Source organism: Anser anser, assembly GCF_964211835.1.
Source record: "Anser anser genome assembly, chromosome: 3".
NCBI classification, from domain to species: Eukaryota; Metazoa; Chordata; class Aves; order Anseriformes; family Anatidae; genus Anser; species Anser anser.
This window is the reverse complement of record NC_139722.1, coordinates 98975066-99001517: the sequence shown is the minus strand read 5'-3', so window position 1 is coordinate 99001517 and position 26452 is coordinate 98975066. Positions and strand designations below refer to the sequence as shown.

The window sequence follows — 26452 nt, the reverse complement described above, 5'->3', positions numbered from 1 at the left end:
TAACATAAAGAATGGAAAAAGTTTCTGTGGTACACAAAGGTATTCAAGTAAGGAAACAACCTACACTGAAATTAAAGAGCAGAAATGCTAGGCTAAAAACAGACTAGAAATGCATTTATGGGATATTTTGAAATACGATAAGCGAATACTTTTTGTTCTTGGTCATTCAGGATTTCTCTTGGTAAATGTGAGATGTGAAAACAAAGATTAATTTGTCTTGGAATACTGCAAATACCTCTTCTAAATCACTGGAATCACCACAGATTTTAGAGTTCCAAGAGCCATGCTCCATGAAAAATCACAGCCTACATTCTCCAAGCAGCAACTCACCTAACTTTCCATTGCTGAGTCTTTTTTGCTCCACATGCCCTTTCAGTGCTCTCACTTTCTTAAGTTTGGCTTCCTGATTCTCAGCAATTTCCTTTAATCGCTTAAGTTTTTCCTGCTCAGCAGCTTGCTGTTGCTGTCGCTGATCTTGCTGTTTGAGGAATTTCAGACGCTGTTCCTATAGACGAGATAAGGAATTTATTTATTTACTTATTTTAAAAAAGAAATTATGGTAAGGTATTGACAGCAACAGTGTCAGAACTTGTATACAATTGCCATTGCAGCTCAGATCATCAGCTGCTACAGCCCAGTATCCTGACTTCCCAGAGTGACAAGGGGAGCCTGTGAGAACAGGGCAAGCACCTCCTGATGCCCAATACATGTGCTCCTATACCATCCTCCAGGTACCACCATTCAGTAGCGCAAGAACCTACTGAAACAAAGGCAGTATCCATGTCTAACAGCCCTTAGTACATTTTTCTTCCATGAAATTGCTCAAATCCTTTTAAGCTAAGAAAAAAATTAGCATTCATGTTCTATGATGTTTGCCAGTTTCATTTAATCACTACTTTGTTCTTCATTTGCAAGAACTAGTGGTTATTTCCTCTCTACCTTCTCCATGCTGTACTTTATGCTTCTCTATCATATGCTACATTTTAGTATTTTCCAACATGACCTATAGTCATTTATATATTTTATATATAGAAGGTATTCCATAAATTATTGATCACTCTCTCTTTCTCTTTCTACTCACTCTTTCTACTTTTTTCCAGTTCAATTAGAACTTCCTTAAGCTGGGGAATGACTGCACAGCAAAGCTCTGGAATTTTACCATTTCCAGGTAATAATCACCAACATCACAAAACAGAATTCAAGACATAGGAAAACCTTTATACTGACCTAGCCCCACTTACACAACAGACATCATCTCAATGGAGAGGATTCTTTTACCTCTCCAAGAGTGTATGAGTAGGGCTGTGCACTATTAGTCTCCATATATATAGACGTCTATAGTTCAGAGCTAAAAGAAACCACTAGGTCATCTGTAGATGATCTTTTAAGTACTGGCCTTCCTTTAAGTTACTGGCTGCTAGGTATGACTGTCAGTTCTGGAGATTATAGGTTATTCTAATGGTAGGAGAACTACTAAAACTTTCCCAAGCATCCAGCCAAAGACCAACAGCCACAACTTTCAGCGGCTACTAACATTAGAACACTTCCTCCAAAAGAAAATATAAAAAATAATTTGTGGGGAAAAAAAAAGAAAACAAAACACATACCCAGTCATATTTAGAAACATGGGTTTTTGTGCATTTTGATTAAAAAAGAAAGAAAAGTGAGCTTGCTCAGAGAAAACCAGGCAGCACCTGCAGTATCTGCACTATATACAGTATACACTATATTTTCCCATACAGGAAAAAAAGTAAAAAAATATATTACAGCCCATGTCTAAAAAGAAAGCGTCTTTTTCCTTCTGAATCTATTTTTAATACTGCATCTGATTTCAGAAGGCAGGAAAGAAGCAATGGAAAGCCTCTCTTTGGAACAAAAGAACGAAAAATTAATGAAAAATTCCCCAATGGGACAACCACAAGGCCACTCTGCTTGCTACCAACCGCAGGCAACAGACACCTACCTGATGGGTGGCCATCCATACTCAAACTCTTTAACTTTTTTTTTTTTGATGTCTTGTATGGCTTCCTTTACACCAAGTGTATAAAATGTTTCTATTTCTGGTTCTATATATACAGTGACTACAATTTCAGAGCTATTACAAAGACCTCAGAGCTATCTTACAAAGATTATCTTACTTTCAGAGCTATCTTACAAAGACCAGGTTCTATTATCGTCACCTGAGTGAATCAGCCAAGAGAGACAGGGCTTCCAAGAGAGGAAGAGGAGTGAGACAGGAGCCCCAGCAGCCTTCTTTGCCAGCAAAGCACATTCTGAAGGGCCTGGGAACTCATCCACCCAGATAGTCAAACGCTCCTTAGGACGGGCTTCCATGTAAAGATTCTCTGCCAACAGCAGCACTGACAGTGGTATTTTCAAGAGTAGCGTGCAGCAAAAATGCTAAAGCCAAATACAAAATCCATGCTACCCTTCTGCAGATGTGTTCAGAATATTTTTTCCCTAAACAATTCAGGAGTAACCCATGTGCCACCATTAGCTTTTCTGTTATTGTTCAGCAAGCATTTTATAAATCATTGTCCTAGTTACTTCTATCACATGCACGCCGTCTTTTCCAGACAGTTGCCCCAGGAAACCAGGCACACTGAACTCTATCAGTAAAAAGCGAGATATCATTACAGGACAGCATTATACCCAGAGACAAAAGCATTGTTCAGTGATCAAGCTGGTGAATGGCTGGTCACCACACGGAACAAACAGGGCTGGCAGAGGCACCAGGATGAATGACAATATTAATGCTATATGCTCCATCATTTTAGTAAGCTACAGGGTCACTTCAATCACTGGCATTATTTTAATCTTTTACTACTGGATATTTGTATAGATTGACTTGCAAATTTAAAAAGTGGGAGCCAGAGGAAGGGAGCCACCTGTTCTGAAGAGGTGGGAAAAAAAACAACACACAAATCTCTAACCCTCCCTCTACCTCATACAACTCCTACTACCTTTGTTCTTGGCTGTAAACAATCTTATTCCAAACTCACCTTGTTAGCCAGCATTTGCTGTTGAGCCTCAATTTGTTGCTGCTGACGTGATGCCATTTCCTGAAGTTCAGCCAGTGTCATATCCATCCTTGGAGCGCTGACCTGTCAATGAAAATCCAGAGCATTCTAGAATTTCAAATTTGGCTAGCATGCAATTCAATAGAGCTACTATAATAGAGAAAACTATGATTAAAGTCTTTAAAAATAGTAACAACCAAGTATTCAGTAGAATAATTAGAAAGAAATGGCGTATTTCTACTTTAAAGAAATAACTACTTTTAAGCCTGTACACGTGTGCCCCAATCCAGCAACACATATAAGCTAACATTCTTGAAAAATTAATATTTCCAGCAAAATCCCAGCAGCATTTTAAAGTGGCGTTTCAGAGCCGTTTATAATTAAGCTCAGCATGACTCAGCTTTGACTGACTGAGCCCGGAATGATCAGCCCATGGCAGGATGGATTGGTGGTTGCAGGTACATCATTGCAATTCAAAGCACTTCAACTTAAGATGAAGCATCTGGAAAAATTAACTTGGGGATGGGGCACGTGGGGAAATCAAAGGTAGTACTATTACATTAGTCATCTGTTCACGTCTTTTCTTAATCTAGATTCAATCACATATCCATAATTGTATCTTCTAGAGCAAGCATAAATGACAGACAAGATTCAATTCTAAGACACTAACTGGTTTCAGCTTGAAAGCTAGAACCAAGTCAGGCCATTTCTCTGACACCAAACTGAATGTGGAAAGGATCAGTGAACTGAAGAAAAATAAGAGAATTGTGAATGGGAGTAGAGGAGGGAAAGTGGTGCTGAATTTGCTGCTCTAAGATCACTCAGAAACACATATCTGGCAGCTAACAGATCTCAGAGAGGTCTTAAGAACTGAAAACAAGGGTGATAGTTGTTAGAGGCTTCATGTCTTATTTTAGAGCAGTCATTAGAAATTTCTCCAATATCATCTCTTAGTTTCCAGGGTAGGGTTTGCACAAGTATCTCAAAGGAAGGGAAGCCTCTGTTTTTGCTGTGCTGTACGTTACATCAAGCACTTACTCCATTCTCCATTCTTCGATCACCAGGCACTTTCACACCATTTCTTTTTAGGGATGGATCTTGAGACCTCTGTCCAGTCCCTAGACAGAAATACAGGATAACATAAACAGTAAGACATTTTTGGATTTTTCTTATCCTTTTAGACAGAGCATTCAAATATAAAAAAAGGAGAAAAGGCTCAACAATTCTTCGTTTATAATCTGAACTATTCTTCCCATGTTCTTATCTCTAAGATAAGCTTAAATGATGACACAAGATATTTTATGAAGAGGCTGCTGTTCAACGTCAATATTTATTTTAAACCATAAAGCTGTTCAAAAACAGACAAATGAGAACAGCTTAACCAAAGGTAGGATATTTCAGTATTTCTCTTGTGATCAATAGGCAGCTGGCCCCTCCTAAGTCTGCATTAGAAAAGCATTGTCACAAAACTGGGTTGCCTTCTGCAAATGACATTGCAAATGCATTTGGACCACAGTGTCTTAAAACCCAGCATCTAGATGTTTGGATGTGTTGTGCTTGTTTTTTTTTAAACTGTCTCACAGAGAATACGAACAATAACAGTTAACAGTTATTACAAAATGTTTTCATCCTGACAGTCATTCTGACAGGAGAGATGCTACTTAACTAGAATCCTACTTAAATGCTTCCATCAAATCATGTACAAATGGTGCTTAGATGTCTAATACCAAGCTCACTAATTTCCCTGTAGCACATACATGCACTACAGGATGAAGCCATCTTATGTTAGCTTTTTGCCTATCTGAGCAAATCCCTGTAAGACTAATAAGTACAGCAGAGCTCCTAACTATTCCTTTGGTCCTCTTCAAACATAGTGCTTAGCTATGTTATGGACAATAAAATGCCTATAATACTTATATTCAGAGTACTAAGCACATTGAGCTTGAAAAAAATACAACCTGACAACTAAACTGTGCCATAGGACCTCTACTATATGGAAGTGGCATAGCTTTAACTTTTCACGAACTCATTCCATCATCATTACACATTTCAAACAAAAATATGTTCATCTATTTTAAAATACACTGGGTACAATGCCACTTAACACAAATACAATGTTTCCAAAACATGGGAAGATTTCTGAAGACCAGAAGTGGAGGAGGAAGAACCCAACAGATGGATGTAAAGGTAAACGTCTTAAGGATGCTTCTACTGAAAAGATTAATATGTGATGTATGGAAAACCTTGAAAAGCAAAATATCTTATTTTTTATAGGATTCAAACTTAAGATTTACAATGCAGTGTTATTACATTTGTAGAGAACTTAGAGACTAACCATTTTGTTTAATTCTATTCCTGAAACTAATACAAATGTGTTGATTGTGGGAGAAACACCAAAGAACTCTACTTTTTGCTAACTATGCTAAGTTTCTCCCCCCTGTAAAATACTATCCAGGTGAAATACACTAAGCTCACATAATAAATGACATTACCAGAAAACAATTTAGTTACTAAATTAAACGGAAGAGATTTCCTTTTTTTTTTTAGGAGATTAATCACAGATCTCTAGATATTTAACTGTGGCTAATACATGTAAACACAGTATGCCCCTGGATGCTGTGGTAATTCTGAGCTCTAGAAAAGCTACTAACTTTTCCATTCAGATATAACATGCCCAGACCGGGCAAGGGAGGAAGAAGTCTTTACTAAAAATGACTAAGAACCCAAAGGAGAGCAAATAGTAAGAGCAGTTTTCTGTTACTAGCATTCCCTATTCATAAGAAAATAAAGGTCAGACCAGAAAGGGTTGTAACACCATACTGACTAGCAACACTAACATATAATATATGTATGGCGTTCCCTTAACCTTGAGAAATGAAATTAAATTTTACTTCAGCAAATAAACCAGCTGAGACCAACACATACCTGATTCCCAGCAGGGAGAGCGCTCATGTCGAAGAAAGAAACGAACCTCATTTCTCTGCATCCCAAAGCGCTGCAAAATATCCAGCATCCGTTCATTATCGGCTATAGGACGTTCTGAAAGATAAAAAGGCAGCTTACTATTGCATCCCTATGTAGCTAGGGCATGTAACAAAACAAAAATATCTGTTCATCATCTTTCACTCGAGCACTGTTATTACTCAGGTTCGGTGTGGTCCTAACCCTTGCCCTCATCCAAGGCATTTCTAACTTTTCTTTGGCTCTGCGCCACACCCTTGCTTCTGAAGGTGAACCAACACCTCTGCAAAGTAGATAGAGCCCTTTAGAAGTCTAAAGGAAGGAAAAGCTGAGGCACCATCACAGCCCAAGGGAACGCAAACAGGCAATCTAGAGCTTTTGGCTGAAGTACCTTAGTTTCGTATTTGCAAATCACTGTATGTACTCACCGCCGCAGGAGCAAAACTGGTGGACCTGTTGCCCTACTTTTGTGGTACCTCAGACAAACTTACTGTTCCATCATTCCTCTTCAAGGGCTCTTCACCCCAATTCCTACAGGTGCCAATTTGCTTTGTGAGACAACACAGTGACTCAGGTAAGAACCAGCTATTCTTTTCAGACAGTTGAGATAAAGTTTCTTAAAGTTACATACATGAGTTCCACTGAATTGGTTTTCTTGCTCTTGTTCCCAAGTTCAGGATTCAGTCCCATCTTAATTTTTAAGCCTTACTCTTTGCCTTTTGATATTGCAAAAATCCAGTGGGAGCCTAAGCCAACGGCTTTCATTTACTGGTACTCCTTTTCTGAAACACTGTTCTTTCAAATTTTACACACTTCATAGCTGAGCATTCACAGGCTGGATATAATTACAATTGCTTACTGTCCTTCAGATATTTATATAAAGGCAATTGCTTTTGTTATTCTAAACATTTTAATATATGTTTTTATGCCTATGTTAAAAGTGATGGCAGCTATGCAGTTGACTAATATGTTATAGAGGTCAACTTTATGTAGTCAGGATGTTGTCACAGTATCTGAGAGGCTCGTGATCAGGTTAGATCCATTTGCATGGGGTACCAGATGAACAAGAGATATTGCTCCCATTCTGAGAAATAAGGCAAGCAGACAAAGAATTAAATTAAACACCACTAGTTCCATTATTTCTGACAATGGTTTTGTTGGCTATTTCCTTTCATTATTTAGGCAAGGGAAAAAAAAAGAAGAAATCAGAGTAGAATTCATTCATATCCAGTAGAGAGTCTTTCAAAGCAACTATCTTAATAAAGAATAATCATTTCACGGACAAAATTGTTGGTGTTAAGAATACATATTTTCATTTTCATAAGAAGAGGAGTTACTAACACGTTTGCAGCATGTGAAGAGCTTTTTTCAACATAAAAGGGTTTCTTTAAATGAAATGAAAATGCTGCAGCTGCGCTCAAGCAATCTAGGGAGGAAAATTTCTGGAGTCACTGTCAAAAGAGATTAGCTTTACAGAATAAGCAAGTAGGTCACTGTTACAGAAGAAGCAATCTCTTGGCAGTTACTTGTCTAGACAGCTAAAAAAGCTCTTCATCTGCTAAACCTTAATTCCCCCCTTGAAGAAAAAAAAAAAAAAAGAAGCGCGACTGTCAGATTTCCATCTTAAAGAATATACAACAGGCTTATGAGATAGCTTTCTAGCAGCTAGGCAGTACTTCAACTGAAACTCTATCATCAAGGGAGATGCCCTTTACCCAAGGATTCTGTCAATACCACTCAGTGACTTCAAAGGAAGGTCAAGGAGATTTCCAAATACCAAACAAAACCACATTTGAAAAGTTCAAGAAGAAAAGAAATTATCAGACCTCAGTTTTTATTCCCTGCCCCCTTGGAGGGGAAAAAAAAAAAAAAAAAGAAAAAAAAAGACAAAAGCCTTTACATATAGACACACACTTTCTGTGCTTTCTGTGGTCAAGATAGTCATCTAACAGAATTCTGATGATAACAGAAAGATCAAGCAAGCTTGCTCTGATACTCATCAAATTTCAAGCAAAACTGGGAGGACAGGGAGAGCAGTAAACTTGCCCTCATTCAGCAAACTGAGTGCCTCAAGCTAACTTGCAGCAATGTTTCAAAGTATGTTTAATACGGTCTGACAACAGAAGCTAAAATTCCTCAGCATGCATCAGGAGAGAGGGACAAGCTACCTCAGAACGATGTTAGTAATTGAAGTCTAAGCACTCATTTTTCAGCATACATCTTCTGTTTCTACCTTGTAAGGATGGCTGGCATGTGCCATGTTTATTTTAAAATTAAGTTTAACTTGTTCAGTGTAATAGAATCCATGATACCATCTTGGCAAAACGAGACAGTGACACCAAAACGCTGACACCTAAAGCAAAATAAGGTAAAGTTGAGAGGTTTTTTTTGTTTGTTTCCAAAAAAATAAATCCAAAATATACATTAAAATATATTTTGCAAATGTTTGCTGCTGGACGTTATGCAGATGTTTAAGAAATGACTTTTTTTTTTTTTAGAAATATGCATATACTTCACCCAGTATTCAAGTCTTTATGGCATATGATTTGAAACTACTGCATTTGTTACCAAGTATAATCTGAAACTGTACAGTGTTGCATGCACACACACATGCACTGGTGTCCGTATAAAGAAATATATAATTAGTAAATATGACAGGACCAGTGAAGGGAACAGAAGTAATTTGATTTCTAAAAGGAGTGCCAATATTTTAACTGTATAAACAAACAATACTTTTTGTTGTTTTTTTTTGGTCTTCTGACAATAAACTGTGCCAGTAACCAATAATAACCAAATAATAACCAAATAACATAATGAGAATAGGCTTTGCAAAGAAAAGAAATTTTGCTAATCTCAGAAAAAAATTCTCCACTTCACTTTGTTTCTGTATTCTAACTATTTTCTTTTATCTCCTCCAGTACCAGACAGGCTGACAACTTGATTTTGTAACTGTAAACAGGCTGTCCTTGACATATCCTACACAGGCACCTCAAAAGTAGATCAAGAAGCCAGGTGTGGGGAAATAAGTGAGAAACTGCCCACACTTCAGTAGGAGTCCAACTTTGGTAAGGAGGTTTTGGGGGACACTTTGGTTTTGGAGGACATTTACTCCTTTCCATCACAACGTCTGCTCTATAATAGAGCATGGAGCTAAGACTAACTATAATTTCAGTTTATGAAACTACACATACACCTAAACCCTTATTTTACTTGTCTTCCACTGTAGAATTTGGTACTGCATTGATTTAGACAGACCTAGACAGAGATATACAGTAAAACCACCTTCCTAAAATATCTCTTTCCACCTTGGATTGCGGATTTTATTTTAGTATCATTTATACAGAAAAAATGTTTTTTCTTTTTTTTTTTTTAAAGGAAAAAAAAATCTATTGTATTTTTTAAAACTTAGAAATATCAAAAACGTTACATCTCTACCAGAAAGGACTAAAAATCAGAGACCAGACTTGAGTATCTCATGCAAATATCCATCTCACCAAAGACTTCTTTAAAGAGAAATAGGCCTGAGACAACAGCAGAGAGACAGGAACATTTGTCCTTGTCGTCTAATTATTTTATAATGTTTTTTAAAGCATCTCAAAATGGCTGGATCAAATAACATAATTTTTCATGACTTAAAAATCCTGACAGTGACTCATCTTTTCTACACCTCTGTGTGGCTACCAGGATCTAATGATCTACCATGGAGACACGAGATAAGAGTCCCTTCCTATTTAAGCCAGACAAGTTAGCCATACTTTAGCTTTTGGGTTGCTTGTTGACATGTTCTTCAGTCCCAGCAGAGCACTACAAGTTATGGAGACCTGAATTTCCAAATCAAAAATCAGCAAGAACACAGAAAAAGAGGGAGGCGGGAGGGAGGGAAGACAACCAACCACAAACACAAAACCCTCTTCCACCAGCTCAAAGGACAAACTACTTTACTGTCCCGTCCTCATCTCACCCCTCCTATCCACTATATACCTTCTTTAGAAGTACTTCATATAATTGCAGCTGCTTCTGATAACACTCCTTCCCTCTCAGAATCAATTAATGCCATCGTGAACAACAAAGTCAACATCTGAAAAAAGGAAGTTTTCCTTTGCCAAAGCACTTGAAAATGCCTATGGAATTTAGAAGACTGTCCACAGAACTAGCAATATTTACCACTCCAAAAAGCCCATGCAACCCACTTGGATTATACCGCTGGGGAAAAGAATAAATAAAGAACGACTCCCCTACACCCTTCACAGACTCATTTGAGTTGGAGAAGAGCTGCCCATGCATAAGAACATCCACATGCTTGGCTGGCTTCTTTTATTTTCAATCATTTTTTGTATGTGTGTACCTACCTGTAGATGTGTTATTATACACCAGTTTTGATGAAGAGATTAACAAAAACGTAAGGCAGAAACTCTCTGGGACAGAACCATGTCTTTCACGTCTCTGCACCCTACGACAACAGAAGCAGTGAATGCCCAGCAGCTCACAAAGCAGGAGTTTAACCTACCTGAGCCACACCACACTTCAGCCAGGTGGCACTCGCTTTCACCAGGCTCCTTGCACAGCTCCACCACATCTCGGCATGTTGTCTCTGGGGTGACTGGCACCTCTGTGAAGTGTTGTTCATTGTTGCTGAGGTATACTGTCAGAAACATCTGGAAAAGACAAAGACAACAGCATACGTAACACAAAACCAGGCTGCATATCGAAGGCACAATTTTCATTAATTGCATTATTTTCAACATAATAGTATCATTCATCATGAACTACCGTGCATATTGAATTTCAAAACAAACCCAGATTTCCTTTTCAGGTACAAGCCAGTGAGATGTTAGAAGTAATCCTCTGCGCACCTCGATTATGTTACTGAAGTATTGTTTCTTTCTTTATTTTATTTTATTTTTTTAATAACTGGACCTCCTGCTCCTTCCTTTTAAGGTGATGTTATCGTATTTCTTCTACCTTACCATACTTAAATACTGCACACCCATTTGACACGACAGATACCTAGAGTTCAGAAGTTTTCTTTATTGCGAAAAACAAGGGAAGTAACGTCTGTAGAAGATGACTGGACCTTCCAAATAGGAATTGGAATCAATTTGCACTTCCGTAACACTTGGCATTAAAAAGTTTCTCAGAAACACAAGCTGACTTTCCCTGCTCAGAGACATGACTTAGTGGTAGACTTGGCAGTGCTAGGTTAACGGTTGGACTTGATGATCTTAGAGGTCTCTTCCAACCAAAACGATTCTATGAACACAAGGTCTACCCCCCAAGTGCCACTAAGAGGAAAGCAGTGCTATTTTACTTGGCTTTCTCTTCACTGCTGTAGTGTTCACTCCTTTATCTTTTGTTGTTATTCTGTATAAACACACCATACAGCTAGATGTTATCCTTGCTCAGGTCTTTCCTGCCACAACTAGAAGACACACATTTTAAAAATTAGTTTCTTTATTTAATCTTTGATAAAACATATTGATCATTACTGCCTCTGAACAGCAGTTGCCTTGCTGTATTAATATTAATATTATGCTATTAATATTAAAGTTAATATAAAGCTAGCTAAAAATGAACATCAGTTTTCTTCTGAAATCTATTCTGAACATCAGTACCAACTGCCTGCTCATCATGTAACTCCCAGCATCACAAAAATCAGCTAAATGTCTCCAGAAAGCAATTACTCTACTACAAATTTCAAGCAATAGAAACCTTATCAAAAGGCTACACAATTCAGCCTTTTCCACACAGATGGAAAACCTGTCTTTGCCAGAAAAAGACACAAATATAATGTCAGAGAATCTTTGTGCCTCCTCGTTTTTATAGAGGGTAGAAGGGGCCTACATCTTCATGAACAACGGTTCAAAGGTCAAAAAAAGAGTCTGATTCAAACAAGGCAAGAGGGACATATAAAACGTTCTTCTGAGTTTAAAGAAGAGGTCATTGCTACAAGGATTTATTCTGTGATTTTGTGGGAATACTCTGGAACAAGTCATTTTTGATGAAAGTGGAATTTAGCCCATTGTCTTCATGGTTTTACGATGCTCCCCTCAGTGACTCTGCCAGCATACAAACGCAAACATCTCTTAAGTCTCCAAAGCCTTTCCAGTGGTCTTGCAAATGCCAAGACCCCCTCCACTCCTATGAGAGAAGCCACCTTTATTCTTTTAAAGAACTTCTATTAAAACATTTCCACACTCAAAAATGTGGTGTTATACAGAGCACAAACATTTGTCCCACTTTTGGCAGCACAAACACTTCAGAAGAGTGTTTCAGGCCTTGGGACTGCACCAGATTCAGCATCAACAGCATACACAGTTTCTGATCTCTGATTTTACGCAGTTCCCCAAGACAACGCTTTCTGATAAATTCCTAAAGACCTTCTACAAATACTCACAAAAAGCAAAAAGCCTACAGAAGGGGAGCTCAAAACTGCCCCTAGTCCTTTGGAAACCATTCAGATCCCTCAACCATTTCCTTGTCATGTTACGGCAAAAAGTAATAACAACTCAGAGCTTGTAAGGGGAGGAATGAGTAGAGAGAATGTGGAAAAAAATGCAAAGGTAGCAAAAATTTTTTTGTTTTGCTGACCCAGCGAATCCCAAGGAGGGCAGGAAGGCCGACGGAGTGGGACATGCCGACTTCAGCTGGACTGAGGGCTGCTGTTCAGGCAGAGGGGAGCATCCCATGCACCCCACCTGCCACCGGGACCACAGCTGCTCACCTACATGCCTCAGTTCAGAGGTTTGTTTGCTGCTGCTCCCTCCCTGGTATGCTTTGTGTGGGCCAGAAACACACCGCAGGCATGCTGGTAAGATCAGCTTACCACATGCCTATTATTACTCTGGGAAGACAGGCACAACTGTTGTGCTGTTTACTGCGTAGCATGCTGATGTACTGACCTAAATTAGGAGACAAAGCTTTCCAAATAGCACCTCCGATATTCTGCTTCAGTCTTTCAGCACCGAACACTTGTGGTTTTTTAGATTTAGTATTTCACAAGGCTGACAGCGAGAGATGTCATATGCAACCAGGTAAAAAATGCCATTTAATCACAGAAACTAGGGCAGAGAAGTATAAAATAAAAAACAGGCTCTCAAATAGCTTTAGAGCAGGATTACACAGGAACACAAAATGCTTCACATTTAACGCTAGATAATCTTATACTCACAACAACGCTAAACTGCACAGGTAGTGTGTCAGCAGTAAGATTTGTTGGTTTTAAAAGAAGAGCTTATAGATGAAAATTAAAAAATTATACAGAAACATGGCATTACACACAAAGCAGACCTAATTTGACCCTAGCACGGCTGTTCACTCTCCAGTGTGCCTGTTTATCTCCAGCCATTAATCCTTAGGATTTACCAGCACAGACAGCTACAGAGGAAGGATCACGAGTTGGGATTTCCATCCACAATGCTCAAGGTAATTACTAACGCATTAGGCCACAAGCACTCAAACCTGCTATGTGGAGGCCATTTCTGAGACTTGGTGGTATCTGCATTAAATCTACCACATGTGTTCTAGGTATTGGGGGTGAGAGGGAAACACCACTCCATGCAAATTCCCTAAAAGCACGTCCCAAATTCTGAAAAGTCTGAAGTAATTAAAAAGAATGCAAAATGGATACGACTTTTGCAGGTACCTCCTTCCACTTCCCCCTAGCTCCAGGACAACTCTGAGACCACGTGGAAGTCCACCAAGCAGTTGTGCCCCTCCTCTCTCACCCAAGTGGCGGTGACATTTATCACCATGCCTCCTCCACTATCCACATTTCCGTGAGGACTCCAGCCAGGGGTAGTCTGCTTCAGACTGGCTATGTCTGAGCCGAGGGAAAGGATTTAGCCGGCAGCATGAATCACTGAGATTTCTATCTCCCCAGAGAGGGCTGGTAAAAGGTAAAGAACCAAAGGCACGAACCAGAACCTTGCTATGGCTTCTCAGTGCAGCTCGAAACCCTTGGTGGCTGATCTGGCATGCGCCACCTCACATTGGGATCCCAATAATCATCCTTCCCCTTGGAACATTTCAAATAAAACATCCACTAACCACCCTACCGGCTAGTTTATATTCCTGTTTGATTGTTGTGCAGCAACAAAAGAGGAAAACAAAACAAAACAAAAAAAAGACAACTCTTGTGACATCTTGTTTGGAAGTTTGAATCCTGTACCTTACATCAAGCTAGATTAAAGTGGTCATTTGTTGCTCCCTGAAACTGAAGATGTTAAAACAGTTACAAATAAAAACCCAGAAATATGGAAGGGAAAAAAAAAATAACAACAACATGCGAAAGGTAAAAAATCAAACTCAGTTTCAAGGTAGGCCTAAGTAAGGCACGTACTCAGCAGTGGTGAGGCCACACCTGGCATGCTGTGTCCCATTCTGAGTTCCCCAGCACAAAAGAGATTTGGACATATTGGAAAGAGTACAATGAAGGGCCACCAAGGTCATCAAGGGCCTGGAGCACCTCTCCTATGAGGAGAGGCTGAGAGTTGGGACTGTTCAGCCTGGAGAAGAGAAGGCTTAGGGGGAATCTGATTAATGCATCTAAATACTTGGAGGGAGGACGCAAAGATTGATCCAGGCGCTTTTCAGTGGTACTCAGTGACAGGACAAGAGGCAATGGGGGCAGACTGGAACATAAGGGTTTCCATCCAAACATCAGGAAACGCTTCTTTACTGTGAAGGTGACAGAGCACTGGCGCAGGTCACCCAGACAGTTTTTGGAGTCTCCCGCCTTGGAGATCCTCAAAAGCTGCTTGAACATGGTCCTGGGCAACCTGCTTTTGGCAAGGGTTGGACCAGATGACCTCCAGAAGTCCTTCCAACCTCAGCCATTCTGTGGTTTTACAGAGCAGACATACTAAAGACATACTAAAACAAGGGGAAGACAAATCTCATTCAGACCTTACACCTTCTTTCAAAGACAGCATCGAGGCAAATGCTGAAATACCTGACAATTCCATATTGTCTTGGATTATGTTTTTTCACTCTTTCTGACTTCTAAGGATTGAGTTTTAGGAATGCCCAGAGAAAGCTGAGAACTTTTAATTAGGGACCTGACTCTAAATTCTAAAATAAGGGTTTAAATTCTAAACCAAGGATCCCTCCAGCCTACCTCCTCCCCCCGAGATGTATTCACCGTTTATAAGTACTGAAAGGCTTTACACCGCAGAAGCATCCCAATACTGCAGCACACTTGCAAGGAACCAGGGATGTGTTGTACATCTAGCAAAGAGGTTCCTTTTAAAGTCACACCACAAATTTCAGCTGACTCGGCTACAGCCTAGAAAATAAAGTTTGCAGTTATGGAGCCACCAAATGAGGCAGTTCGATCGGGTGCACCAAGGGCAAACGGATGACCAAGGGCACATGAACTAAAGCAAGAGATCATTTTTGCAAGGAATGACTGTGATGAATGACTTACAAGCAACTGGATGGGAAAGCAGAGTACCAGACATAAAGGAAGACTAAGTCTCAAAAAAGCCTGACATTTAAGACACAAACCTAAGAAAATCCAAATTGTCGTGAATTACAACTTCAAGTCTTCTCAGCATAAAATGTATTATTTTGTTCCAACCTGTATTATTTATGCATCACCTCCAAATATAGCCACGAAGTCTGGACTGTAACACACCCGGGAACAGGAAGAGAATGTAGCAAAAAAAGCAACCAAAATAAAGGAGGACAGAAGAAGGTGTCAATTAAAGCAAGTCACACCCCACCTTATAATCCTCCACCTCTCTCCTGCACGTCAGTTCCAAATAGCCTTACACTTGACAATCAGACACATGTGCTGTAAGCTCATCAACAGGATCATTTCATACAATTGCACTGACATTAAATAAACTGTAACAGGTCTCAACAGCTGCAAATTAGTTTTCAACTTAAAGTGAAATATTAAGAACAGATAGCTCTACAAAAGCAATAGTCTATGAACACACTGCATTTTGGCTCCTACTTGGTGACATTAAAAACAAAGAACAGCTTCCAGAACTATTTGGAATACGAGTCTGAGCAAACACATGCCTTAAAATTTACATCTATCCAGACAGATACCATTTTTTAATCAATCTCTCCCTTAGGTCAGAAGGCCTCAATTATTGATTAAGATGGAGGAAACACAGAAATGCAACTTACTTTTCTCTTGAGCTTTGAGACTGTGTCTGAAAGGATCCAAAATCTCTTACTCCTTAACTTTTTGTAAAAGTGATATCATACATCTTAGGTATCAAAAGGCTCTGAACTTGGACATTTTCCAATTAATATACAAATAATATTAAATTATACTGCTTAAATTATTTAAGCGGTAATCTCAGAGTGCACATATTCAGTAGAAAACTCCATTATTTTGTATGATATGGTTTAAAATACAAGGTCTTAGTGAATTCCTGAAACTACCCTTGTTTAAAGGATAAGCGTACTATTTTCCCCCCAAAGATCTAATTCAGATCATTAAATTTCAGCAATGGACAACAATCTTCTAGAGCAAAACTCACTATCTTATAAAATATTACACACAAATAGATGGTCCATTAAAAATACTAACTTACCCATTTTTCACTATTTCCTTAATTCCTAATCTAATGCAATCTTTTCCTGCATACCATGCAATATACAATATGAACAGTGGCATCTATTCATGTAGTATTTTTCATCTTCAAAGCATTTTATAACCAGGAAGTCCTGACACAAGCAAGCAGTTTCCTACTTTACAGACCGGGAGACTGAGGCATACAAGGCAATGACAGAGACAAAAACGTTATTTGCTTGCCAAACAAGCATACTGCCTCTGAAATCATGATTCATTTTATTATCTTGCCTTAGAGCTAGTAATATAATTTTTGTGCCACATTTCATATTCTCTGTGTTTTAGAGTGATCATTAATATTCTTGAATCACACAATACTCCTGTTGCTGGCTGGTTTTTTGTTTCCATAACACAGCTAAATAATGTCTTAGCTTGCCTAACAAATTTTTAGATCTCATCTTTAAGGATGCATTAAAAGTCACTCTTAAGGTTGACAATGCAATGTTTTACAGTAATATTCTCTCTTGTTATCTGAGTTATACCTATTATATTAAGCTACAAATGGTTCAGGATAGACAATATATTTTCCTACAACATGGAGAGCATATACACCTGACGTGCTGTACAAACAAGCCTCCAAAAAAGAGCTCATCGCATGTCCTTCAACGACTTCACCACAAAGTATGATTACAAAGCAGCAATATATACCACTGAAAAGCCATTGTTTCAAATGCAAAATAGCTTTTTGAACAGCATATGGGATGGAGAAGAATGACAACACAATTTACATCCTGAAATAAAATATATTTTTAGAAGATAATTTTAGTTGGCTGAAAAATTAGCACCACAGTTTTTACAATGAATAGATTATCAGATTTTAAGTACAGATAACAGAAATGAGAAATAACTGATTCCACCCACAGACCTGATACCTAAAGTTTTAACTACAAGTCAGTTTTTTCTAATACAAAATCCCTTCAAACAAAGAGTTTTACAAGGAAGCATCTTACCTAATAGGAACACTGACACTGCACCTTCCTAGATTGCCATGAAGAAATCAGCTGCTAAAAGAGATATTTTTGCTGACTTGATGCAACTTTCTAAACAACAGAAGACAGGCTGCACAACGGCAGATTTTCATCATCTGAAAAACAGCATTCAGAACTGGCATGCAGTTGCGGGCCTCAATTTGATTTTTAATGCAAAATATACCTTAATAAAGCAAATCAGTGAGCCTTTCACATGAAGTTCCTCAGAACCTTAAACCAGTCCTTTAGTAGGCAACGTAGTCACTTATTGTACCAGAAGATTAAGGTAAGCAAAAGATTATATAATAGACTTACTAGAAGACAGGCATACAGGACGATTGCTATCCCTGATTTTTTCGTATGCAGCTGTTCAATAAAGTTAGGTTCAACAGAAACACAGAGTAAAGTTTAATATTTACCTATAGCCACACCTAAATACAGGGAGTCAGGTTCCTTCTGTCTCATCTGCAGCACACACTAGTCCGTTTATATTGTACTGGCTCTTAGCCATAAATGTGAGAAAGGAAGTTATGATGCAAGGTAGGTGGAGTACTGTAGGAAGCACCATAGAATTGTTCAAATTATTCCCAGTCTATATAAAGCATGGCCTTTTTCCCTTTCAATTGTATCGCAGGAGAAAACAGGACTCAGCCTTTACTCTCAAAGGCATGGTAGTTACTGCTTGTATACTTTAAAGATAAAATACAAATACATAATAAACTTATCTTTGGTAAATGTGTCAGTTTTTCCAGGATTTAAAACATAATGTACACTTACATGCACTTCTGGGCACGAAAAAGGGAGTAGGAAACAGCAAAGAGAAAGCTGCTTTTTTTTTTCTCCCCTCCTTTTTGTTTTTAAATCCTTAAAGTAGAGACAACAGAAAGAAAGCCATCTGCTTTTAGTATACACTAGTACACTGGGCAAAAGCTATAGCACAAACATCAATCTCTGCCATATTACATCTCACTATCAGGCATGTTTCTGAATCATCATTAAGGGAATGTGAAGATCTGCATGGAAAACAGACTGAGTTCTGGCCAAGCATTGTTACCATCTGAAGTTACTGGATGTGGGTTTGGGACCCACCTACTTCATGGGCTGCAACTCCAAAGACAAAATTCAGTGCTTCAGTTCAGACCTACTGAGGAGGAAGATAAAATTACAATCTTCCTGCCAAATTTAACAGAAAATCATCATCATCCCAGTTTAGCTGGTTTAGTTTTGTAAAATCTGTCAGACGTAGCTTGTGACTGGTAAATACAGGGTTCCTGACCTACACCCTCCTCTTTCAGTAGTGCATTACACATGAGGTCATTGAGAGGAGATCTTTCCAAACCAAGAATTTCAACCTTGAATCCACATTACATTTTTCCTGACCTATTTTCTTCCATCATCCTTAGACACAAGAACAGAGCAAAAGTCCTCCCAGAGATCCGAAAGATCCAGACAAACAAAGCTTACGATTTTGGATGAACACCAAAACCAGGAGCACCACGCTTCTACACACTCCGCATGCCCAGGGTTAAACCACCACATATCACTGAAGGCAAGGGTGTCGCAATTCAGGGGGAGCTTTTAAAGCCACTTGTACGTTAACGCTGCAGGTATTTATCACAACCTTGGCACTGAGCAGAAGGAAATGTTCCAAAACATATGGGCCAGTTTGTTTGTTTTAAGGGAGAAACAAAATTGGTTCCATTAACATATGTAAGAAACCACAGCCTTTTACTGAGCACCCATAGCTGCCAACATGTCACGCATAGCTTATTCTGTTCAGACCTGAATCCACGCTTTCCACGCTTGGATTTACACCAATTTCGTTAAACGACTGCAAGAATTCAGGGTAAACAGATCCTGACAACGGTCTTTACATCGTACAACACCACAGCATGTTCACAGGTCTCTTCCCGTTACCATCTGTGCGTTGGGGTTCCTCACTTTCACATGTTCCCCTCAAGTGTTCTTCCCCTTTCTCCACGCAGAAGCTCTCTCCCCGTATCCTTCCGGATGGCTCCTTCAAGCCACCACTTCCATGCTTCTAGGCTTTTCACAGAAAAACACTGCAAGCTGACAGGCAGAAAAGTCAGCCTACACACAGTGTTTGGACTGCCGATGCTGGTGTCCTGCTTGGAGCTTGCTCCTCCTCCTCCTCGTGGAGTCAGTGAAAGGAGGATTGGATCTTTGGAGACGGGCCCCTTCAGTCAGGCTCTGCCTTGTCATCGGTGTTCAACACCGTCACGAAGGCTTGGTACACATGAGGAATTTCTTGTGTGCCTGCAAGTGATACACTTCCACGTAATTCTTACCATAGATACTACACTGAAAAACAGTAACTGTCTAAATCCTGTAAACTACAGTGAGGTTTGCATTTGTTTCTCATCCGATTCCTCAGTATCGCAACACTTTGCACCTAGCAGAAGAGCCTAAAGCCAAGACAACGTCCATGCATAATGAATGGGGTTAAGAACTCAAACTCAAGGCTGAATCATCTCAATTGTCTGTGCTTGCACCAAACCCAGAGACAGTCTTTGTAGTAAATAAAAAATTAATGAAATAAAAAAGAAACATTATATCCTCCCGTTGGGAATAAGCATTCTTGTTAGCTCAGCTTCCTGGACAGCTAGAGGCCTCTGAGAAGCCATACCAAGTGCTCCCCATTGGGACACTTGAGAATGACACCTCTCAAAATACCCCATTAAGATGCATGTATATTCTTACAGTGGAAATATATAAATATGTATATATATATTTTATTTTTTTTCCTGCTAGAAGAAGCAGACTTTGCATGAGACAGAACTCTTTCACAAAGGAAAGTGAAGGTAGACCTGTACCAGGGATGAAGGCATATTTAACAACCTACGCCTCAAAAGAACAGGTAGGCTACCACAGCAAAGTGGCAACTCTACCACCCACACCATACTGCCTGCTGGCTAAGGCAGCAATTTGTTCTTGGGTTTAAAAATACCAGTTTTCTACTCTTCCAGCTAACGTATAATAACCTCACCAATTAAAAGATGAGCAGCGTTCGTACCCGGGAGCACTGTGCCTCAGCCCACCAGAACGCGCAGGTCAAACCCACGTTCATCAGGTGACAAGTGCCCAGCCCACACACCGAGCTCATTTATCACCTTCTGCTTACCTTCTTTTCTTCTGTGAGTTGGTATCTGTATCAAACAGACTTAAAAAAAAAAAGTTCTGCAATTTAATAGTAAAACAAAGCAAATTATGTAGCAGGTTGGGGATGGGGAGGTGTGCAGAATACTGGTTTACTCCATTCCCAACTACTTCACAGAGATGAGCACCAGACATCTCTGAAAATACCACTCCTTACATCACGTTAAGACACTCCTCCAGGAACACAGCTGTCAAAATCTTGAGTCCTACTTCCATGACAGATCTCTGACAAAACGAAATGCTCATGACCTGCAGAGGTAGGTCAGCGAACACACCATTTCTGGAACCTGAAAAAATGACACACGTTTAACCATGCGGGTAATTTTGGTGTGGGGAGAGTTATTGGATATACTGTTTGGGCTGCTCTATGATACAGGCTGACCAGTTTGGTATCCAAAAGTGCATTACGATGTGAAACTCGGGCATTTTAGTAACGTCTCCTTTATGCTGCAACTCTAGAACATGCTGTTCCATCACCTTCCTTCAGGACAAATGGTAATGAAAAAACAGGAATTTCAGAACCCAGAGCACAAGCCTGCACGCTTTACTGCTTTCAAGGTCAGCTCTGGCTTCCTATACACTTGCTGCCAGGGAGAGGAGGCTTCCTGCTATACAAGCTTCTCACTCTCACCAAGATAAACATATGTTTTAGTCCAACTTAATCCTTGCAGTAAGTGAGAATACCCAAAGATGGTGGAGAAACACCCTCTGTTACCATCTCTCAAGACAAGATGGAAGTTGAGGAAAGCATGCGGCAGCAGCATCTGGCTGCTACAGCTTAGCCCACCTAAACGGTGAGCTGCCAGAGGCAACAGTCATGTCCTTCTCTAATTCCGCCATTAGGTCAGATCACGCAGCCACATGGCAAAACACTTCCATCATTTGAACTTTTTCTGTTCCTTTCTGCCTTTAGAGTCGGTGTTTTTTCCTCCCACTCTGCTGTCCCCAGCACCTTGCTAAGTTCAAGGGGAAGCTACAAAAGACATGTGGCTTTGGGTGGGGATGGAAATCAAAGGAACAAGAGCATCCATTTGAGCAGCACCCTACTATTAAATTAATTAGGTGTAACATCACACCATACCCTTGGAGTAGGGTAACCCTTTCCAATTTACCACCAGTTCTGGGTGGGAGCACACTCCTGTTTCGATGGGAGTGTACCCTGAAGAATGACCTTCACTTGTCAAACTCAGATGACTGCTACTGTGCTAAAGAGCTATCTGTCCATGCATGGTAATGCAGGCAACCAACATAGCCACCAGTAGTGTCAGAGACAATCCCCAGAAATGTCTATGCTTGGTGACCGTATCTTTTTTACAACAACTGCACTTCTTATTCAAAGTCATAAAGAAGAGCTTTTGTCCTAACACTTCTGGGCTGCAAACATGCAGGAAGTCATTAGCAACCATGAATAAAACTGCACTAGAGTGGTACGCATTCAACAGGCACAGAAGACACATCGAGCTTTTGTACCAAAACAGAGGGGATCTTTTTGTTATTTTGGAAGAAATAAGGGACTGGTGGGGAAATGATGGATAGTCAACCACATTATAACAGGATATGTACAACTTACCAACTATAGCAGAACCACAGGAGAAACCTTCCCCACCAATCCCTCTGTCACCCCACCAAGCACCTCACTCGATCAAACCCTTGCTCCTGTAACGCAGAGCTTGTCTAACGTTCATGCTTTAACTTCCATCAGCAAACATTCAGCTTCTACAGCACTAGGACAGCAGCTGCAGAAGGCTGGCAGATTGTGCAGCTGATCAGCGTCTGACAGGTTTTATTTAAGTACCGCTCACTCCCAGGGCCCTCTCCAGGCAGTACCAGGCCGTACACAGACACCGGCTGAGAAGGCGAGGAAGGGAGAGCAGTTCACCAGTGCGAGGCAGCGTGGCACGCTGTCATGAGCAAAGTCGCGACAGAGATCCTCACAGATGGCTGTGTGCGAAATGGTGGGCACTGAGGTGATGTCGCAGCAACTTTTAATGATCATAAAGAGGAGATTAATTAAATCAACATTTGTACTATGCAGGGTTCTTCAACAGGCTGCTTTTACCCCAAGAACTCCAGAAATCATCCCCCTCAGCCCATTACTATTTGGTCATTCTTTCAGCTTCCCTGGAGGTAGAAAATATTTTCTCTACCCCAACTTCACTGACTGCTGTTTGCACAGAGCTCTCTAAACAGCAATGGTTTTGTGCAATACTGGGAAACCACCCTGCAGAAAGGCCTCGTGGGCAAGACCTATGCACAACAGCACAGGAACAACGCTTCATGGACAAGACGCATGCAGTTCTGTTCCCACAGCTTCCCCACACCAACCTTTACTTGTAGTAAAGTCTGTTCTCAAAGTGCTGGAAGATACACCACAGGTAGGAGTGACGAGGGGATCATGTTTGTGGTGTAGGGGGCAGCAGGACGGGGAGGTAACATTTGTCAGGAATGCTGCTCACACGTGAGCCGCGGCAGTGTTGCTTTGTTGTTTTTCCTATTTCACAATAGAGCTTCATGGAGACCTCCAAGGAGGTCTGGAATACTTTGCTTGGCCCCTGAGCACCCTGCTTTTCATGACTCTGTGACACCTCTTCCCTTCCCCATCTGCTTGCCTCTTTTGCAGCCAGAAATCAGTCACATTTACTGCTAGGTAAGACAGGCTTTCCTGTAACGCTCCATTACCTTGAGAAACAGTCTGACTGCAGCTGAGATCAGAGCATCTTTAACAGGTTGCAGGAATCCCACTTTACAGGGTCTTCCCAGCCCTGCAATGCTCTAAGCCTCTCAGTTTCCTGAGAAGCCAGGGCAGGAGCTGTGGATCACTGCCCTGCGTGACCCAGATAGCAGTTTGGGTGAGGTTCTGCATTTGGGGCGGCATACACTTATGTAAGGAGGAAAGCGGAGCGAAGAGAAGTGTCCGGACACACTGCAAAAAAACAAACCGCCAGACAGACTGCCACTTTCAAGCAGCAAGGAAATCATCACTGATTTGTAACTGTGCACAGGTATGACAGGAGCAGCTGAAGAACAGCCCCAGCTACAGGGAGTAATATTCTTCTTGGACATTTCTGCATAGTTTGTTGGCCCAGCCCATTTGCACAACTTTGCAATCCCTTTTGCAATAGGGATGCTCTACATCAGTGCCTGTGTCTGGTCATGCTTCTGATTTGCATGTTGCAGCATACAGCTAGTTCAGTGCAGCATTGGACTCAAACGGGATAACAAAGACTCCACTAAAAAAGAACCCTCTGAAGGTCTAAGAAAACATGATTTTCCTCTTTTAATGACAGAAGGAAACTTAAGATAAGAAAAACACACAACTCCTGAGACTCTGCCTTAACTTTCAATTTAAAGAAACAATGGGATTTATTGCAATAGAGGGAAACTGGTAATCGCAGCCAAGATCTAAACTGTTCCTTAAGCAGTTAAGCCTCACAAAATAAAAGTATCAGAGAACAAGAAAAAAATCATAGCTTGACAAAAACAACAAAAGAAAAACCATACACATGCTTCTTATACAGTGAAAGGGGAACATTCCCTTTACACACATGTAAAAGATAAATGATCAAACATCTCTTTTGTGGACTGATCTCAAGCATGAACAGAATGAACTACCATTAGGCTTTTTTACCCTACAGAAGGAGAGACACAGGAGATGTAGGCGCCGAGGAGACATAATTACTGTAAATAAGTTCATTTAATACTTTACACTGGACATGGCAGACTCGTGTTCCTGCTGCACAACATCATACCAGTTTGTTTGACTCTATGGGAATTCTGGTCACCCAAATCCCAGCCTGACCTTGCTGCATGACCTTTAACAAGTAGCTTCAGTTCCCTTTATTAAATGCTCTGATACATAGCATTTAGTATTTTAGAGACTAGATGTTTGATATTAAACAACTCAAAATAATAAAACCAGAAGTGTTTAAGGTCAGCAGTGTGAAAGTGTCCATGTTTTTACTTTAGTGCAGGTACAATAACTATAATCCAGGTACATTGCAGAAAAAGAGTTTTCTGAGGTGATTTCATAATCAGAGAACTATGCAGAAAGATAGATAACCGCAGTACATATTTGATTTTAACATTTGTGTGTCTTAATTTGTAAAAATATGAAATAAAAATGTGAGAGTAGGATTTACATAAAAGGTCAAGGCAAGAAGTGTTCCAATTCCCCTTTTTTCAATTAGATGCCAATAAAAGTTAGGGTACAACACAGCCATTCATCAAAGGTTCGGATCACATGAAGACCTGGAAGCATCACTGTAGCACAGAAGAAATTGCTTCCGAAACAAGGTTACCATCTCACTAATGAAATACTTGGCATTAATGCCACAGCAATGACAACAAAAAGGCTCATCATTTATACATAACTGGATTTGAGTTAAACATCCACGTAACACTATTACTATGGTGAAACAACTGATGAGGACACGGGCATGACTAATTAAATACTCACAGAGAGAAACGGAATATTAATGATTAACAAAAAGCAAATAACAAAAGCAAGTGGAAAAATGCTTTCTGCCTTTTAGCCTGCCCAGCGTCACGACAGTGTCATGATTACTGCTCCTTCCCAATTCATTTACTGTGCCCTCTCCATAAGTGTTAATCCCAAACCACAGCATGAGTTATCTAACACTGTTTTAAACAGTGTTTCAGGTCTTTCATGTTCCACTGAAACTTCTAAAACAGGTAAGCAACAGTGACTAAGGTAATTAGGTCTCCTTCACATGACGTCCAGGAGTTCTGGTGACCTTTATACACATATCATCTGACGCTCTGAGAACTGGAGATCAAAAAAAAAAAATGTTTTGCCTGACTCAGAAGTGACTCAGCTGCGAGAAAGCAGGCCTGAAGATAATAAAACTGAGAGCAAGGAGGAGAGCTTTATCTGCTCATTACCTTGTTATGTAATTACAAGTTTCTTCCAGTTTCCAGAGCATTAAATAAGTTTCTGCAGGAAGCTGAGGGTGCCCAGCTGAGAAGAGCCCTGAGGTGCCCCTGTGAACCCAGGCAGAAGCAGCCCTCCACGAGCTCTGCCGCCCAGCCTCGCAGGGCAGCTGGAGTCAGCCTCCTCGGGGTGACGGCGCTGCCTCCTCCGAGAGGCTGCACGGCAGGACTCTGCGCGGCGTTAAACAAGCTCGGGAACAACGTGCTCTGTGGGAGAGAAAGGAGAGTCCCCGAGGCAGACTGCTAACAGGGACAGAGGGCTAGGCGAACGGGGCATTTCCAAGACTGTTTCTCGATCGATAATCTGAAAAGGAATGCTAGGCACAACGCCATTTCCACTCTGCTGGTTTATTCCTCTGAGGTAACCTTTATACCTGCCTCCTTCAAAGTCCAACTGACTTGCATGTAAATTAATCTCACAAAACAGACTTGATCACTAATAAAGCAGAAATCCCATCTGGTTAACACTAGAGGGGGGAAAATAAATCCCATAAATTATCCATCCATCCCTAACCTCATCTCTGCATGCTAGCCCTTGAAACAGTAAATGCAGGAGTCCCACAGGGCACTCACACCCTGAACTGTTGAACAAATCAGAAGCAGCATAATTAACAACTCTCCTGACCTACACAGCTTGATCTGGCATGAATTTGCAATATTACCCTTCCCCCATTTCTGATAAAAGCCACACAAAGAAACAAAAGGTGTTCAACATACAGCTGAGTAATTTGGCTCAAACATTTCAGATGGAGGGCTAACATGTTTAAGAAAGCCACCTGAGAAACTAA

The 26452-nt window shown here is 40.3% G+C and overlaps 1 protein-coding gene across 1 annotated transcript in view; it reads right to left on the bottom strand.

Moving 5' to 3' along the window:
• TP53BP2 (tumor protein p53 binding protein 2) overlaps positions 1–26452 on the bottom strand; it is a 49000-nt gene that overhangs the window by 17750 nt on the left and 4798 nt on the right. The window contains exons 2-6 of the mRNA XM_083828488.1: positions 10489–10636; positions 5946–6059; positions 4059–4138; positions 3003–3104; positions 331–505 (exon numbers count right to left, since the gene is read on the bottom strand). Of these exons, the coding sequence (XP_083684614.1) occupies positions 331–505; positions 3003–3104; positions 4059–4138; positions 5946–6059; positions 10489–10636 (619 nt within the window). The remainder of the gene's footprint in view (positions 1–330; positions 506–3002; positions 3105–4058; positions 4139–5945; positions 6060–10488; positions 10637–26452) is intronic.